Source organism: Apodemus sylvaticus, chromosome 9 (genome assembly GCF_947179515.1).
Source record: "Apodemus sylvaticus chromosome 9, mApoSyl1.1, whole genome shotgun sequence".
NCBI classification, from domain to species: Eukaryota; Metazoa; Chordata; class Mammalia; order Rodentia; family Muridae; genus Apodemus; species Apodemus sylvaticus.
Window position 1 is genome coordinate 53,277,778 of NC_067480.1, and position 17,214 is coordinate 53,294,991.

Below are 17,214 nucleotides of genomic sequence, written 5' to 3' on the forward strand. Positions count from 1 at the left end.
TGAAATCTATTAGCAATGGGGCCAGTAAATGGGCTTAGCAGTGAATGATGGTGCACTGACCGCTTGTGTTTAATCCTTAGAGTCATGTAAAGTCAGAAAGTGAGAATTGACTTCACAAAGTTGTGCTCAGAATTCTATATGCAGTCTAGCACACTACAGTGCAAGCATGCAGATGTGTGAGCACAAACACATACACACACACACAAAATCAACAATGTAATATAGTTCTCCCAATATATAAAGGTTTGGGGGCAAAAAAATAAACGGTATTCAGAATAATTCTACTATAACAAACTTTCGAGTCCAAATTCCAAACATGAAAATACTATCACCTAACTTCTAAGAAAACACACAGGGGGAAGTATGTTCAAATTTATATATGTCTTAATCTAACATAATATAATATATATATGTGTGTGTGTGTGTATACTCACACACACACACTTTTTTTTTTTTTTAAGAACTTTTAAAATTGCACACTCCCGGGCCAAACAAATCCAGATCAGTATCTGCAAGGTAGGCCTAGAAACCTATACTTCTGAAAAGCTTCTGAGGAAATTCTGGTGTGCACTCAATACTTCAGAGAAGAACAAGAAAGAGAAACCTACCTGTGTGGCCTTGTCCCTCATGCAGGGTGTGGCTTGCCCACGACTGTCTCGGGGCCAGTGTCCAGCAAGGTATGGGGCTGCAAGAGTATCCAGGGAGGAAGTGCGTCGGATAATGCTGGAGGGGCTTGAGGAAGGTGGTTGTGTTTTGTCACCTAGGTATAAAGCCAAAGTGTTAATTTAAAAGAAAGTGTTAAGCTTTATAGAAGTTCTCCAACTTAAATATGCAAAAGTAAATAAATAAGAACAAGCCAATATGCAAAGCCCAGACCTAACCTAAAACACTGACCATAAAAATAGAAGGAACAAGGTCAGATAACACAACTCACAGTTTATTCCAAAGGGCTATATACTATCATTTCATATATCGTATATTTTAAAATAAGTAAATACTGTTAGTTCAGAACCTTTAGACTTCAGCCTAGTATTTCTCCTTAGCAAATAGCTATGCATAAGTGTGACTCTAAGAAGATAGATATGAATAAAGACCCTTAGAAAATACAGTTTCTGACTAAGAGAGGTATGGGCAAACAACTCTGGAACAGTAAAATGGGTTTTTTTTCATGTGCTTATGTCCATTCTAACTTGATAGCACTTTCTTTTTTTTTTTAAATTGGATATTTTGTTATTTACATTTCAAATGTTATCCCCTTTCCCTGTTCCCCCCCAGACCCCCTATCCTATCCCTCCTCCCCCTGCTTCTATGAGGGTGCTCCCCCACCCACTCCCACCTCCCTGCCCTGGCATTCCCCTACACTGGGGCATCAAGCCTTCACAGGACCAAAGGCTTCTCCTCCCATTGATGCCCAACAAGGCCATCCTCTGCTACATATGTGGCTGGACCCATGGGTCGCTCTTTGGTTGGTAGTTTAGTCCCTGGGAGATCTGAGGGGTCTGGTTGGTTCATATGTTGTTCTTCCTTATGGGGCTGCAAACCCCTTCAGCTCCTTTAGTCTTTTCTCTAACTCCTCTATTGGGGACCCTGTGCTCAGTCCAATGGTTGCTTCAAGCCTCTGTATTTGTCAGGCTCTGGTAGAGCCTCTCAGGAGACAGCTATAACAGGCTCCTGTTAGCAAGCACTTCTTGGCATCTACAATAGTGTCTGGGTTTGGTGTCTGTATATGGGATGGATCCTCAGGTGGGGCAGTCTCTGGATGGCCTTTCCTTCTGTTTCTGCTCCACACTTGGTCCCAGTATTCCCTTTAGAAAGGAGCAATTCTGGGTTAAAAATCTGGAGATGAGTGGGTGGCCCAATTCCCCAACCGGGGCCTTGCCTACCTCTGGATATTGTCTCTACAAGTTCTCCCTCTCCTTTGTTGAGCATTTCAGCAAATCTCACCCTTGGTGGGTCCTGGGAGCCTCTTGCTTTCCTGGCATGTGGGACTTGCTGGTGGCTACCCCCAGTTCTCAGTGAAATGTTTTAACAGCTAAAAGCACTTGCCTTGCTGATAAAGCCTGATGACTTGAGTCCAATTCCCAGATCACAAAAAGATGAAAGAAAGAACTGACTCTACAAAGTGGTCTTTGGATCTCTCCACATACACAAGCTGTGACATGTGTGTCCTACACATAGCTATCATACAATATATGTATAGTAATTATAAGTAAAGTTTGTAAAAGGACTGCTGGGATTGGAAATTCAGCTCAGTAGTAACTAAAGCATAGACCTAGCATGCATGAGGCCCTGGCTTTGATCTGTAACAACTACAGAAATAAAAACAAAGCCCAGTATATACATTAGACTTTAAATAAAGCTTAAAAGAATTTGTGGGCTAGGAGTGATGGCACACACTTTTAATCCTATTGCACAGTGGGCTGAGGCAGGAGGATCTGTGAGTTTAAGGCCAGGCTAGTATACAATATATCCACTTCTAGGCCAGAGAAGGCTATACAGTAAGTTCCATTCTGAAAACAGCAAAAACAAATAAACAAACAAACCCCAAAAAAACAAAAACAAGAAACAAGAAAGAAGGGGCAAAGCTTATGAGAATGAATTAGTGAACTGAGAAATTTAAATTTTTTGAGTAAAAGCAATTACTAAAAAGGTGACACAAACATTAAATAAAATACAAACAAAACTTAAGAAATGGAAGGAAACTAATGAGATATTTATTGCTACATGGATGCAATGTAAATTCAAGAGGATAAATCGGCAAGAAAACAATGTTCAAAATGATAATGATTGTCTTTCAGAACTGGTAAGAGTCTTCAGAATGAAACTGAAGCAGGATCCCCTGTAGATTTAAACAAACAAAATCAACGTTGAAGAAGAACAAGAGGAAAAGGATGAACAGTTCTGTCAGTAAGAGCAGAGGCTGAAGACACTGAGGTAACTTTATGGAATTAGAAACCTAACAGTTGCCGGCAGTGGTGGCGCACGCCTTTAATCCTAGCACTTGGGAGGATTTCTGAGTTCGAGGTCTACCTGGTCTACCAAATGAGTTTCAGGACAGCTTGGGCTACACAGAGAAACCCTGTCTTGAAAAAAACAAAAAGAAAGAAAGAAAAAAGAAGAAGAAAAAAAAAACTAACAGTTCATAATACCTTGGGCCAGCAAGATAGCTCAGCAGGTAAAAACTCATTTGCTACCAAGCCTGGCAACCTATTTAATCCCTAGAGCCCGGCCTCGTGGCAGAAAGGGAAAATGACTCCTTAAAGTTGTCTCCACACATCTGTTGGGGTAAATGTACACCTACAAAGGGTAAAAGACTAAGAATCAAAGATGACTTAACAACCAAAGACAATCTCTGACAATTATTTTTTAAGAAAAATACCACAGAAAGGAGGAAACTGAACCAAAAGTCTAAGAAACAAAACAAGCAGTAAGCCAGTGTAAAAAGGCATTTACTGTAACAACACAACAGTAACTACTAATTTAGACCTTAAAAACAAAATCAACCCAAAAGAGATGACAATGCGAGAATTAAGATCAGAGTGACTGAAATAAAAACAAACACAAAAACACAGGAGTCAGCCCAAGGAGTATTTAACTCTAGGCGTCAATTCTGAACACAGAGCCAATACTCAGCTTCAAACTTCTACTCCCTGGTAAATTTCTCCTAACCGCTTGTTGGTACCCAAGAAACCAGCTGCTTTTTATTTCCTAAAATGGCCTTGACCATGCTGTAACCCAAAACTGGGTTTCTTTAGACTCACAAGTGCAAAAACTCTCCATAAACAAATTGAAGGGACTTAGTAGTTATATATGAGAGCCAGCCAGAGCAAGGAGAAAGTTGGGTCCTAAGAAGGGTCCTAAGAATGCAGTCCTGGGGCACTTGAGAGATAGGTGCTAATGGGAGGAGGGCTACAGAAGGGTGACATTTACTACTAAAAGAGGAAAAAGACAAGAATGAAAGATCAATTTTATATGGAAATACAAAGCAATCAGAGTATCAAAGCGATAACAGAAATCCAACCCTAATTTAATCATTAGTACCCTTTCTTCGCATTTGTGTTATCATTATTTAGCATCAGTTAAATAGGTATTCTCATTTGTAAAACAATGAGCATGACAGGCATTGGGTCAATGGAGAAGAGACTTGCTGCTGAATAGTTAGCTGCTTGCTGTAATTTTAAAATTTGAATCCAGATTTCTTGGGGTTCTTTCCTACCAGTGAACATTCCTGAACCCCACCCTAAATCTATCAAATCAAAATCTCTATGGAATGAGCCCAGCAATTTTCTACAGAATTAGATATTTTCCTGGTACCCAGCAAGATTTTTTTCTTGAAGACACCCCTGCCCTCCACATTCGTGTACACACGCTCTCTTAAACATGTACAACTGCATATGCTGTACACACAGAATTAACTTCACTACAAAGAAACCTACAATACTGCAAACCCCAGAATTCTAGTTAATAACTAAATCATTATTTACATTTTAATTCTGTTAACAAAACAGATCAAGCCTTGATAAACCAAAATAAACCTCAGTGCCCTTTAGCACCATATATGTGATTTTTGTTTATGTTTTTGTTTTCCCGAAGACAGGGTTTCTCTGTGTAGCCCTGGCTATCCTAGAACTAGCTCTGTAGACCAGGCTGGCCTCTGCCTTGGGGCCTGATGGCTGTTTCTTTGTTTGCTTGTTTGTTGTATCTAAGTACTGTGTTTTTAAATAAAATGATGAAAAGACATAAAAATTACTATTAGCTTTTGAGATTTTTCATATTTTATATCTAAGTTTAGGGAGGCTACAGGCCATGGGCCAAATCTGGTCCTCACCCTACTAATTTGCATGTATATTTTTAAATGGCTAGAGAAAGAATCAACTTACTCTTAAATATAGAAAAATTGCATGAAATTTAAATTTTAGCACCCATAAATAAAGTTTTGTTGTAACACAGACATTTCCATATTGTGCCTGGCTATTTCCATGCTGTGAAGGCAATGTCAAGCAATGCAGCAAAGGTCTTATGTGGCGCTCTCATAGCTTCACACTGCTGCTCAATGTTGTGTCACTCACAGTGACAGAGCTACACTCTGCAGAACTTACCTGGACAGAACACCATATTCAAAGATGTCAAAATGTAAAATGTCCCCACAGACTCCTTTTGCTGCTCTGGGAGGTTGTGGGAAAGGCCTACTAGAGAAAGCTGGGTGGCTGCGGGGCAGGCCTTGAAGTTTACATTCCTGCCTGTTTTCAGCTCTCTATCTACTTCTTGATCTGTCCAGGTTATGAGCAAGCTCCTGCAGCCACCCATCTGCTGCCACCAACCTGCCCTTCAGCCACAATGGACTGCATGCCCTCAAACTGTGTGCTATATAAATCCTGCTCTCCTTCTTTCACATACTTTATAAAACAATTTGAAAAGTAACCAATAGAGGAGATAATAGAAAACTCTCATCCAGCCGGGCGGTGGTGGCGCACGCCTGTAATCCCAGCACTCTGGGAGGCAGAGGCAGGTGAATTTCTGAGTTCGAGGCCAGCCTGGTCTACAGACTGAGTTCCGGGACAGCCAGGGCTACACAGAGAAACGCTGTCTCAAAAAAAAAAACAAAAAACAAAAAACAAAATTAAGAAAACTCTCATCCTAGATGAGGCAAGCACTGTAAACTGATCTACTGATACAGAACTCTGAAATAAAATAAAGCAAAGTGTTACCCTGGAAGAAACTCCCAACCCTGTTAAACTAAAGTGTCTGGAGAGAAGGCACAGCAAATTAAAAGCACTAACCAGTAACTTGACAACCAGAGTTTGACTCCTGGAACCCACATGACGGAAGGAACCAGAGCCTGACACTGCAAGCTGCCCTCTGACCACCAGACCACCAGCACACTCTGGCAGACAGTCCCCAGCCACACAAAGTAAAAATTGTAATATAGCTAATTATTACATTTCAAAATCCCATAAATTTGAATTTCTTTTTCAATAAGCATTTAATTATTAAATAATATGCAGGCTCACTTTATGTCAGCTTCACACAAACTAGAGTCACTGAAAAGGAGAGAGCTTCAACTGAGAAAATGGCTTCAAAAGGTCCAGCTGTAGGGCATTTTCTTACTTAGTGATTGATGTGGAAGGGCCCAGTCCATTGTGTACATCCCTAGGGTGCTGGTCCTGGGTTCTTTAAGAAAGCAGACTGAGCAAGACATGAGGAGCAAGCCAGTAAGCAGCACCCTCCATGGTCTCTGCATGGAGGCTCCTGCCTCCAGGTTCCTCCCCTGCTTGAGTTTCTGTCCTGACTTTTTCAGTAATTAACAGTGATGTGGAAGATTAAGCCAAATGAACTCTTCCCTCCCTTACTTGCTTCTTTTGTCACGGTGTTTCATCACAACAATGGTAACCCTAACTAGGACAAATAATACCTCTGTATTTTGCCTCACTACCTGGTTCAATACAAAAGTCTGCTATTTACAATGCATGACTTTACTGTGCAATGGTTTCTACTGAAATATCTAATATCATTTTTCTTTCTTTCCTCTTTAATTTGGAGGACAGATCAGGTGAGGGTAAGCTTTGTTAGTTTACATTTATGTTTAACTTTAATTTGGGCTTTATACTTTTTTCTTTTTTGAGATATGGTATTGCCCAAGCAGGTTTCAACTGGCTCAAGCTATCCTCCTGCTTCAGCTTCTCCACTGCTGAAATCTACAGTGTATGTCATACTTATCTTAAAAAATAGTAGGGGTGGGTGGGAGGACAGGGGGAGAGAAGGGGGCTTTCGGGACTTTCGGGGAGTGGGGGGCTAGAAAAGGGGAAATCATTTGAAATGTAAATAAAAAATATATCAAATAAAAAAAAACTTAAAAAAAAATAGTAAAGAGCCGAGCAGTGGTGGCGGCTGCTGCTGCTGCTGCTGCTGCTGCTGCTGCTGCTGCTGTGCACGCCTTTAATCCCAGCACTTGGGAGGCAGAGGCAGTCGATTTCTGAGTTCGAGGTCAGCCTGGTCTACAAAGTGAGTTCCAGGACAGCCAGGGCTACACAGAGAAACCCTGTCTCAAAAAACAAATAGTAAGTAATGGCTAGGGAGATAGATGGCTGTCAGTAAAGCACTTGGCACTCAAGTATGAGAACCAAAGTTCACACCTCCATGTAAAAAAACTGGTATGGTGGCATGTGCTTGCAGTCCCAGTACTGGGACAGAGACAGGAAGAACCCATGGCTTTCTGGTCCCAAGTTATCCAAACTAGTTCCAGGTTCAGTGAGAGACACTGTCTTAAAAAATAAGTGGAGGACAACTAAGGATAGCTCCATATAAGCACAATGGGCACAAAGAACCATGTATGATCATATTGACAATGTTACTGTTCTAGTTCTATATAATGGTCAGTACCTTGCTCTTCTTAAGACCATCATGTGTGAGAATACTTTTGGACAATTCTGTTTTACACTGTTGTCATAAAGGTCTTGCATAGTTCTGAGTTTCAAAGTTTAGTTACAAAACACTCAACTCCACTAACAAAATAGTTATAGCAGCTGTACTGATCATCACATGAGTTGCGTCAACACACTGACTGTATCAACTATTTCAGAAAGCAATGCCTGTTATAAAAGCTAACTATCACAGAGAAACTTTGTCTAAAAAGAATTTTTTTCTCAAGGTACACAGAACTTTCTCTTACAGCATGTTTTGATTAACAGAATAAAAATGTCATGTCGGGGCTAGAGAGATGGATCAGTGGTTAAGAGCACTGGCTGCTCTTCCAGAGGTCCTGGATTCAATTTCCATCAACCACATGGTGGCTTACAACCATCTATAATGAACTCTGATGCCTCTTCTGGCATGCAGGTGTACATGTAGAGCACTCATATACATAAAATAAATAAATAAATCGTTTTAAAAGTCATGTCCATAAATTCAAGAAAATATGTACCTGTAAGAAGTGAAAAGCAATAAATAACATGTTCATGTGTGTTTTAATTAAATAATTGTTACATGGGATAGTTGCAAGAAAACTGTTATCATCTAGGGCAAAAAGGCCATTCACAAGCATGTATGTTTGTGGAGAGCAGAATAGCTAAAGTTGTCTGGCATATCTCTCCAACAAGACCAGCCACTGCTTCCTTTCCCATCAGCACACCAGCCAAACAAACTGTATAAACAGGCCTGATTTCAAGATTTCCAATTTGCCAACAGGTAAAACTTCTACTCAAACTCCCCCAAATCATCAGAGTTACTATTTTTATAGTTACACAGAGAAAGGAAGCATCACATATGGTCACAAGTAAAGTCCATTTTCTTATGGTCAATGAGATGGCTCAACCTGTAATATGGTTTGTTGTGTAAAAGCATTTGCCACCGCCAGGCAGTGGTGTCGCACACCTTTAATCCCCGCACTTGGGAAGCAGAGGCAGGTGGATTTCTGAGTTCGAAGCCAGCCTGGTCTACAGAGTGAGCTCCAGGACAGCCAGGGCTATACCAAGAAACCCTGTCTTGAAAACCAAAAAAAAAAAAAAAAAAAAAAAAAAAAACACGCTTGCCACCAAGCCTGATGACCAAGTTTTATCACATGATGGAAGGCAAAAACTGACTGCCACTATCTGTCCTCTGACCTCAACATGCACATGCACACACACACAAATAAATAAATTAAATTAAAAATAAATTCAATAGGGTCTCAGTAATTAAAACCACATACTGGTCTTATAGAGACCTGAATTTAAGTCCTAGAAAACACCTCTGGCAGCCTCTAGGTCTAGCTCTGGAGAGATCTGACGTCTCCACAGGAACCTGCACTTGTATAAACAAGCCCCCACACAGACACCCAAACATTCATAATTTAAGATCATAACAATAAAATCTTAAAAAAAACTTTTAAAAAATATTTTCTGTTTTGAACCCTGCTTTCCCTTAAACCACTCATGTAAACATTTACTAAAGGCCGATGGGGCAATGTGGTAAGCCCTAGAAAATATAAATAAGTCACAGCTGGCCTAAGAACAGTTTATACATCTACCTTGTCATAATTCTCTTTCAGTGAAGTCCTAAGAACGGACAGATCTTTGCCCTAATTAATTATGAAGAGGTTATGGAGGGGTAGGGAATCTTGAAGAAAAGATAACTCAAAATTTCCAGGCTCAGGGAACAAATGCTGCACTGATAAGGATGTCCAGAGGAAGGGACTGACAAGCCAACAAGACCCTTTATGATCTGGCAGATTATCTCCAGCCTAAATCCCTCTTGAGCCGTGTCCATGGCAGTCCCTGGTGTATTCTGTGCCTCCAAGTCTTTTTCTCTACTAGCATCACCCTCATCCCCTTCTTTAGTTGGGCTAATCCATGTTCAACCTTGCTATGTTGGCTCATAAGACATTACTCTAGAAAAGTTTCCCTCAACAGTCACCCAAGTCCAAGAGACAAACACTAGGCCAGGAGCATCCACTCCTGAGTGCAGTTGCAACTTTACTCAAGCAGAGGGTCCTATGCTCCTCAAGAGAGCAGTGGAGTAAAGTGGCAATTCTGCTTCATCCCCGTGAGAAGACACCGAACACATATAAAAGCAGCTCATAAAAAGGCCAACGGGGAAATTAACCTTTCTGGTTATAAGGAAAAACCATTTTTCCCAAATGTGGCAGAGCTTGCTATGTGTCTTCTGTCAATAGCAGGTGTTTGCAACAAATTTAGACATTAATAAATCCAAATGATGGTTCAAACATGCTTAACTTGTCTTTGAAAAAGCAAAGCCTATGAGAAGACTACACACAGTAGGGTATGGCACTGAAATTTTTAACCAATGCCTTGGGCTTTGAAATTCAGAGCTCTCAACCATCAGTTCAGACAAACCGGCTCCTTGTACCTTCAATGGTACCAGAAATGGCATCAGCATAGCATCTGAAATCACAGCCTCCAGATATTCCTTTACACAAGTTCTATGGCCTTTGCCATAGTGTTAAACCCGCATATCTATAAAACTTGACTAAGCACTGGCTTAAAAGCTATGCTTTCTATTATCCACAAAATCAACAAGCAGAAAGGGACAGCAGATACACTTATTTAGAAAGGGAGGAAAGTTTTTAAGTGTAAAAACAGAAGGACTGTAAGTAAACTGTAACAGTGCTCACTCTTCCAAATTTCCAACAGGCCATCTTCTACTGATAAGCACTTTAGTAAGTACTTCTTTCTAGGTTTAAATTTAAATTTTACTCATTTTATATGTATGGGTGTTTTCCCTACATATATTTCTGTGCACCATGAGGGCCTGACCTTGTAGCATTTTTTCTTAATTCTATTAGGGCTGCTGGGAAGTGGTGGCACATACCTTTAATCCCAGCACTGGGGTGGCAGAGGCTGGAAGATCTCTGAGTCTGAAGACAGCCTAGTCTACAGAGTTTTAAGATAGCCAGGGCTACATAGAAACACCCTAGAGGTTAGGGGAAGTTATCCATTAAATAGGGTTTTGTAACTATAAGAAATATATAAGATAAGTCAGCCTAAAAAAAGTTTTATTTTGCTTACAGTTTTTAGAGATTTCAGTTTATGAATGATTATCTATTGCTCTGTGCCTATGGCAGCAGAGATAGCAAATGGCAGTGGAGGCCCAATTGCTAAGAAGATCAGAAGATGATCTGAGCAATCTACAAATAATTCAAAACCCTCCACCAGCCCCACCTCTCCAAACTGTAGCCCTACTGAAGCAATGATGGATGACTCAGTAGTTAAGAACACTGTTCTTCCAGAAGACCTGGGTTCAATCCCCAGCACCCACAAGGTGGCTCACAAACACCTGTACCTCCAATTCCAGGGAATCCAATGACCTCTTCTGACCTCTGCAAGTGGTACACATACACAACTTGCAGGTGAAACACCCATACACATAAAGATAATTTAAAGAACTGAACCTATAATATAGGCCGTGTAGGGGAGACTACAGCAGAAATGGTATGTATCTTCCTCCTTGGTAACATTACTTATCCTAAAGTTCTTTCTTTCTTTCCCTTGTCAGGGCCTCCTATAGCCCAAGCTAGCTTCAAACTCTCTGTGTCTTAGGGTTTTACTGCTGGGACCACACACCATCACCAAGACAACTCTTTGATATAATTTATTTATATTTCAAATGATTTCCCTTTTCTAGCCCCCCCACTCCCCGAAAGTCCCGTAAGCCCCCTTCTCTTCCCCTGTCCTCCCACCCACCCCTTCCCACTTCCCCGTTCTGGTTTTGCCGAATACTGTTTCACTGAGTCTTTCCAGAACCAGGGGCCACTCCTCCTTTCTTCTTGTACCTCATTTGATGTGTGGATTATGTTTTGGGTATTCCAGTTTTCTAGGTTAATATCCATTTATTAGTGAGTGCATACCATGATTCATCTTTTGAGTCTGGGTTACCTCACTTAGTATGATATTCTCTAGCTCCATCCATTTGCCTAAGAATTTCATGAATTCATTGTTTCTAATGGCTGAATAGTACTCCATTGTGTAGATATACCACATTTTTTGCATCCACTCTTCTGTTGAGGGATACCTGGGTTCTTTCCAGCATCTGGCAATTATAAATAGGGCTGCTATGAACATAGTAGAACATGTATCCTTATTACATGGTGGGGAGTCTTCTGGGTATATGCCCAGGAGTGGTATAGCAGGATCTTCTGGAAGTGAGGTGCCCAGTTTTCGGAGGGACCGCCAGACTGCTTTCCAGAGTGGTTGTACCTACCAATTTGCAACCCCACCAGCAGTGGAGGAGTGTTCCTCTTTCTCTACACCCTCTCCAACACCTGCTGTCTCCTGAATTTTTAATCTTAGCCATTCTGACTGGTGTAAGATGAAATCTTAGGGTTGTTTTGATTTGCATTTCCCTAATGACTAATGAAGTTGAGCATTTTTTAAGATGCTTCTCCGCCATCCGAAGTTCTTCAGGTGAGAATTCTTTGTTTAACTCTGTACCCCATTTTTTAATAGGGTTGTTTGGTTTTCTGGAGTCTAACTTCTTGAGTTCTTTATATATATAGGATATTAGCCCTCTATCTGATGTAGGATTGGTGAAGATCTTTTCCCAATTTGTTGGTTGCCGATTTGTCCTCTTGATGGTGTCCTTTGCCTTACAGAAACTTTGTAATTTTATGAGGTCCCATTTGTCAATTCTTGCTCTTAGAGCATATGCTATTGGTGTTCTGTTCAGAAACTTTCTCCCTGTACCGATGTCCTCAAGGGTCTTCCCCAGTTTCTTTTCTATTAGTTTCAGAGTGTCTGGCTTTATGTGGAGGTCCTTGATCCATTTGGATTTGAGCTTAGTACAAGGAGACAAGGATGGATCAATTCGCATTCTTCTGCATGCTGACCTCCAGTTGAACCAGCACCATTTGTTGAAAAGGCTATCTTTTTTCCATTGGATGTTTTCAGCCTCTTTGTCGAGGATCAAGTGGCCATAGGTGTGTGGGTTCATTTCTGGATCTTCAATCCTGTTCCATTGATCTGCCTGCCTGTCACTGTACCAATACCATGCAGTTTTTAACACTATTGCTCTGTAGTATTGCTTGAGGTCAGGGATACTGATTCCCCCAGATTTTCTTTTGTTGCTGAGAATAGTTTTAGCTATCCTGGGTTTTTTGTTGTTCCAGATGAATTTGATAATTGCTCTTTCTAACTCTGTGAAGAATTGAGTTGGGATTTTGATGGGTATTGCATTGAATCTGTATAGTGCTTTAGGCAAAATGGCCATTTTAACTATATTGATTCTACCGATCCATGAGCATGGGAGGTTTTCCCATTTTTTGAGGTCTTCTTCCATTTCCTTCTTCAGAGTCTTGAAGTTCTTGTCATACAGATCTTTCACATGTTTGGTAAGAGTCACCCCAAGATACTTTATACTGTTTGTGGCTATTGTGAAGGGGGTCATTTCCCTAATTTCTTTCTCAGTCTGCTTATCCTTTGAGTATAGGAAGGCCACTGATTTGCTTGAGTTGATTTTATAACCTGCCACTTTGCTGAAGTTGTTTATCAGCTGTAGGAGCTCTCTAGTGGAGTTTTTTGGGTCACTTAGGTAGACGATCATGTCGTCTGCAAATAATGATAGTTTGACTTCTTCCTTTCCAATTTGTATCCCTTTGACCTCCTTATGTTGTCGAATTGCCCGAGCTAGTACCTCAAGTACAATATTGAAAAGATAAGGAGAAAGGGGGCAGCCTTGTCTGGTCCCTGATTTCAGTGGGATTGCTTCAAGTTTCTCTCCATTTAGTTTGATGCTGGCTACCGGTTTGCTGTATATTGCTTTTACTATGTTTAGGTATGGGCCTTGAATTCCTGTTCTCTCCAAGACTTTAAGCATGAAAGGATGCTGAATTTTGTCAAATGCTTTTTCAGCATCCAATGAAATGACCATGTGGCTTTGTTCTTTGAGTTTGTTTATGTAGAGGATTGTATTGATGGATTTCCGTATATTGAACCAACCCTGCATTCCCGGGATAAAGCCTACTTGATCATGGTGGATGATCGTTTTTGATGTGTTCTTGGATTCGGTTGGCAAGAATTTTATTGAGTATTTTTGCATCGATGTTCATAAGGGAAATTGGTCTGAAGTTCTCTTTCTTTGTTGGATCTTTTTGTGGCTTTGGTATCAGCGTAATTGTGGCTTCGTAGAAGGAATTGGGTAGTGTTCCTTCTGTTTCTATTTTGTGGAATAGTTTGAAGAATATTGGTGTTAACTCTTCTTTGAAGGTCTGGTAGAATTCTGCACTGAAGCCATCTGGTCCTGTGCTTTTTTTGGTTGGAAGACTTTCTATGACTCCTTCTATTTCTTTAGGCATTATGGGACTGTTTAGATGGTCTAGTTGGTCCTGATTTAATTTTGGTATTTGGTATCTGTCAAGGAAATTGTCCATTTCCTCCAGATTCTTCCGTTGTGTTGAGTACAGGCTCTTGTAGTAGGATCTGATGATTTTTTGGATTTCCTCAGTTTCCGTTGTTATATCTCCCTTTTCATTTCTAAGTTTGTTAATTTGGATACTTTCTCTGTGCCCTTTGGTCAGTCTGGCTAAGGGTTTATCTATCTTGTTGATTTTCTCAAAAAAACAGCTCCTGGTTTTGTTGATTTTTTGTATGGTTCTCTTTGTTTCTACTTGATTGATTTCAGCCCTGAGTTTGATGATTTCCTGCCTTCTACTCCTCCTGGGCGAAATAGCTTCTTTTTGTTCTAGGGCTTTCAGGTGTGTCATTAAGCTGGTAATGTATGCTCTCTCCATTTTCTTTTTGGAGGCACTCAGGGCTATGAGTTTTCCTCTTAGCACTGCTTTCATTGTGTCCCATAGATTTGGGTATGTTGTGTTTTCATTTTCATTGTGTTCTAAAAAGTCTTTAATTTCTTTCTTTATTTCTTCCTTGACCAAGGTATCATTGAGTAGAGTATTGTTCAGTTTCCACGTGTATGTGGGTTTTCTGTTGTTTCTGTTGCTATTGAAGACCACTTTTACTCCATAGTGATCAGATAGGAGGCATGGGATTAGTTCTATCTTCTTATATTTGTTGAGGTCTGTCTTGTGACCAATTATATGGTCGATTTTGGAGAAGGTACCATGAGGTGCTGAGAAAAAGGTATATTCTTTTGTTTTAAGATAGAATGTTCTATATATGTCTGTTAAATCTAATTGGTCCAAAGCTTCAATTAGTTTCATTGTGTCCCTGTTTAGTTTTTGTTTTCCTGATCGGTCCATTGAAGAAAGTGCAGTGTTGAAGTCACCCACAATTATTGTGTTAGGTGCAATGTGTGCTTTTAGTTTTAATAAAGTTTCTTTTACGAAAGAGGGTACCCTTGCATTTGGGGCATAGATGTTCAGGATTGACAGTTCTTCTTTTTGTATTTTTCCTTTGACCAGCAAGAAGTGTCCCTCAGGGTCTCTTTTGATGACTTTGGGTTGAAAGTCAATTTTATCTGATATTAAAATGGCTACTCCAGCTTGTTTCCTGAGACCATTTGCTTGTAAAATTGTCTTCCAGCCTTTTACTCTAAGGTAGTGTTTGTCTTTGACCCTGAGGTGTGTTTCCTGTAAGCAGCAAAATGTAGGGTCCTGTTTACGTATCCATTCAGTTAGTCTGTGTCTTTTTATTGGGGCATTAAGTCCATTGATGTTAAGAGATATTAAGGAATAGTGATTGTTACTTCCTATCATTTTTGACGTTATTTTTTAAATTTGAATGCTTAACTTCTTTTGGGTTTGATGAAAGGTTACTATATTGCTTTTTCCAGGGTGAAGTTTCCCTCCTTGTATTGGTGTTGTCCTCCTATTATCCTTTTTAGGGCTGGGTTTGTGGATAGGTATTGGGTAAACTTGGTTTTGTCATGAAATATCTTAGTTTCTCCATCTATGGTGTTAGGGTTAACACCAATTTTCAAAGAATGATAGTAAAGGGACAAAATATAAAACATTAAAATGCAAATTTCAACAAAACTTTTTGTTTTGTTTTTGAGATAGAGTTTCTTAATGGAGCCCTGTCTATCCTGGAACTCAAAAGATCCACCTGCCTCTGCCTCCCAAATGTTGGGTGGGATTAAAGGCAAGCACCACCACTGCTTGGCAATTTCAACAAAACTGAAGTTTAATATTTCAAAAGGCACTTTGAGAATTGGGCAGCCAATATATTCATGATACTATGCATGTTAACATCAACATCCTTAGTTTCAATTCTCTCTCTTATTTTCTATGAGTCTTTCTGCTTGCCTTATATATATAGTGAAAGAGGCGAGTAACAATCAATTCTGGACCAAGCTTCCCAAATGACCTTTCAGGACTGCCTAATTTCAATGGCATTCATTCACTGATCATATACTACAGATAGGGAAATAAAGAAAAGGGTTTCTGCCATTGGAAAGCTTCTGTTGTAACAGAGAAAGGGAGACACATAAAGCCAACAAATATGCCAGGTGCTAACACACAACAAAGCAGTACAGGAAGGGAGAAGCAGTCTGCATGGGGCTGTGTCTACACACACGGTACAGAAGGCACTTGGGACAAGTTAACATCTGAAAAGAACTGAAATAGAGAAACCAAAAAGAAGCAAAAGTAACTCCAAGACTGATCCAGCTAAGAGATGAAGCAAAGGTCTGAGAGAGAGAGAAAGAGAGAGAGAGAGAGAGAGAATGCCTGAACTTTTAAACTCCACTGAACACATGGATTCCTGCAACCATCACAATCAACAAATTGTAGTTTCCCAGACTGCAGAGATGGCTCAGTTGTTAACAGCATTGGCTGCTTTTCCAAAAGTTTTCACTTTTTTCTTACAAAACTAATATGTATCATATGCAATATTTTACAAAATATCCATGTACTGTGGAATGCCTACATGTAACTAATTAACATACTCATCTTTTTAAAAAATGATTTATCCGAATACAGTATCTGACCCTGCCCAATTTTGCCAGGGACTACCCTTCCTACCTCACCCACTGGTATGCCGACAAACAGGCAGAAGAATACAATGGTGAAAACATAGGCTTTATCACCAAACTGTATTAAAAATCCCTGAGCTCGCTAGGCACGGCAGGGCATGCCAAGAGGAATGAACTCAAAGCTAATGTAAGTAACATAATAGACCTGTCTTGAAAATAATAGCCACTGGGCGGTGGTGGCGCACGCCTGTAATTCCAGCACTCTGGGAGGCAGAGGCCGGCGGATTTCTAAGTTCGAGGCCAGCCTGGTCTACAGAGTGAGTTCCAGGACAGCCAGGACTATACAGAGAAACCCTATCTCGAAAAAACCAAATCCAAAGAAAACAAAAACAAAAACACCAAAATAAGGAAATAATAACCAAAAAAGAATTAAGAAGATGGTAAGAAAAACAGGAAAGAAATCTCCTGAGCTGTTTTATACTGAATGCAAGTTCTTGGCTTTGAATTTGTGGTTTCTATATAAAGTGAGGGTGTTACAACAGTGGTTCTTTCTTCCGGATTTTTAGGATTCGTTTTAGATTTTGTTTGAAACAAAAGGTCTCGTTTTGTAGCCCAGGCTAGCTTGGAGCTAACTGGGTAGAGCAGGCTCGCCCACCATATACAGTGGTTGGGGAGATTGCCCAGAGGCATTTGCTGCACAAAACTGACAACCTGTGTGATCCCTGCAATCCACAGAGAGAAAAGAGAACAGATTCCGAAGTTGTTTTTTGATCTCCACATGAAACATCATGGCATGGCATGGCCTGGCCCCCTCCATGCCCATCGATAAGAGATGACTTAGCAGTTAAGGGGCAT

At 40.3% G+C, this 17,214-nt stretch overlaps 1 protein-coding gene across 1 annotated transcript in view; it reads right to left on the reverse strand.

Moving 5' to 3' along the window:
- The window catches only part of Fam117b (family with sequence similarity 117 member B), a 73,222-nt gene that overhangs the window by 31,709 nt on the left and 24,299 nt on the right, over positions 1-17,214 (reverse strand). Inside the window, exon 2 of the mRNA XM_052192380.1 lies at positions 609-760. Coding sequence (XP_052048340.1) covers positions 609-760 — 152 coding nt within the window. The remainder of the gene's footprint in view (positions 1-608; positions 761-17,214) is intronic.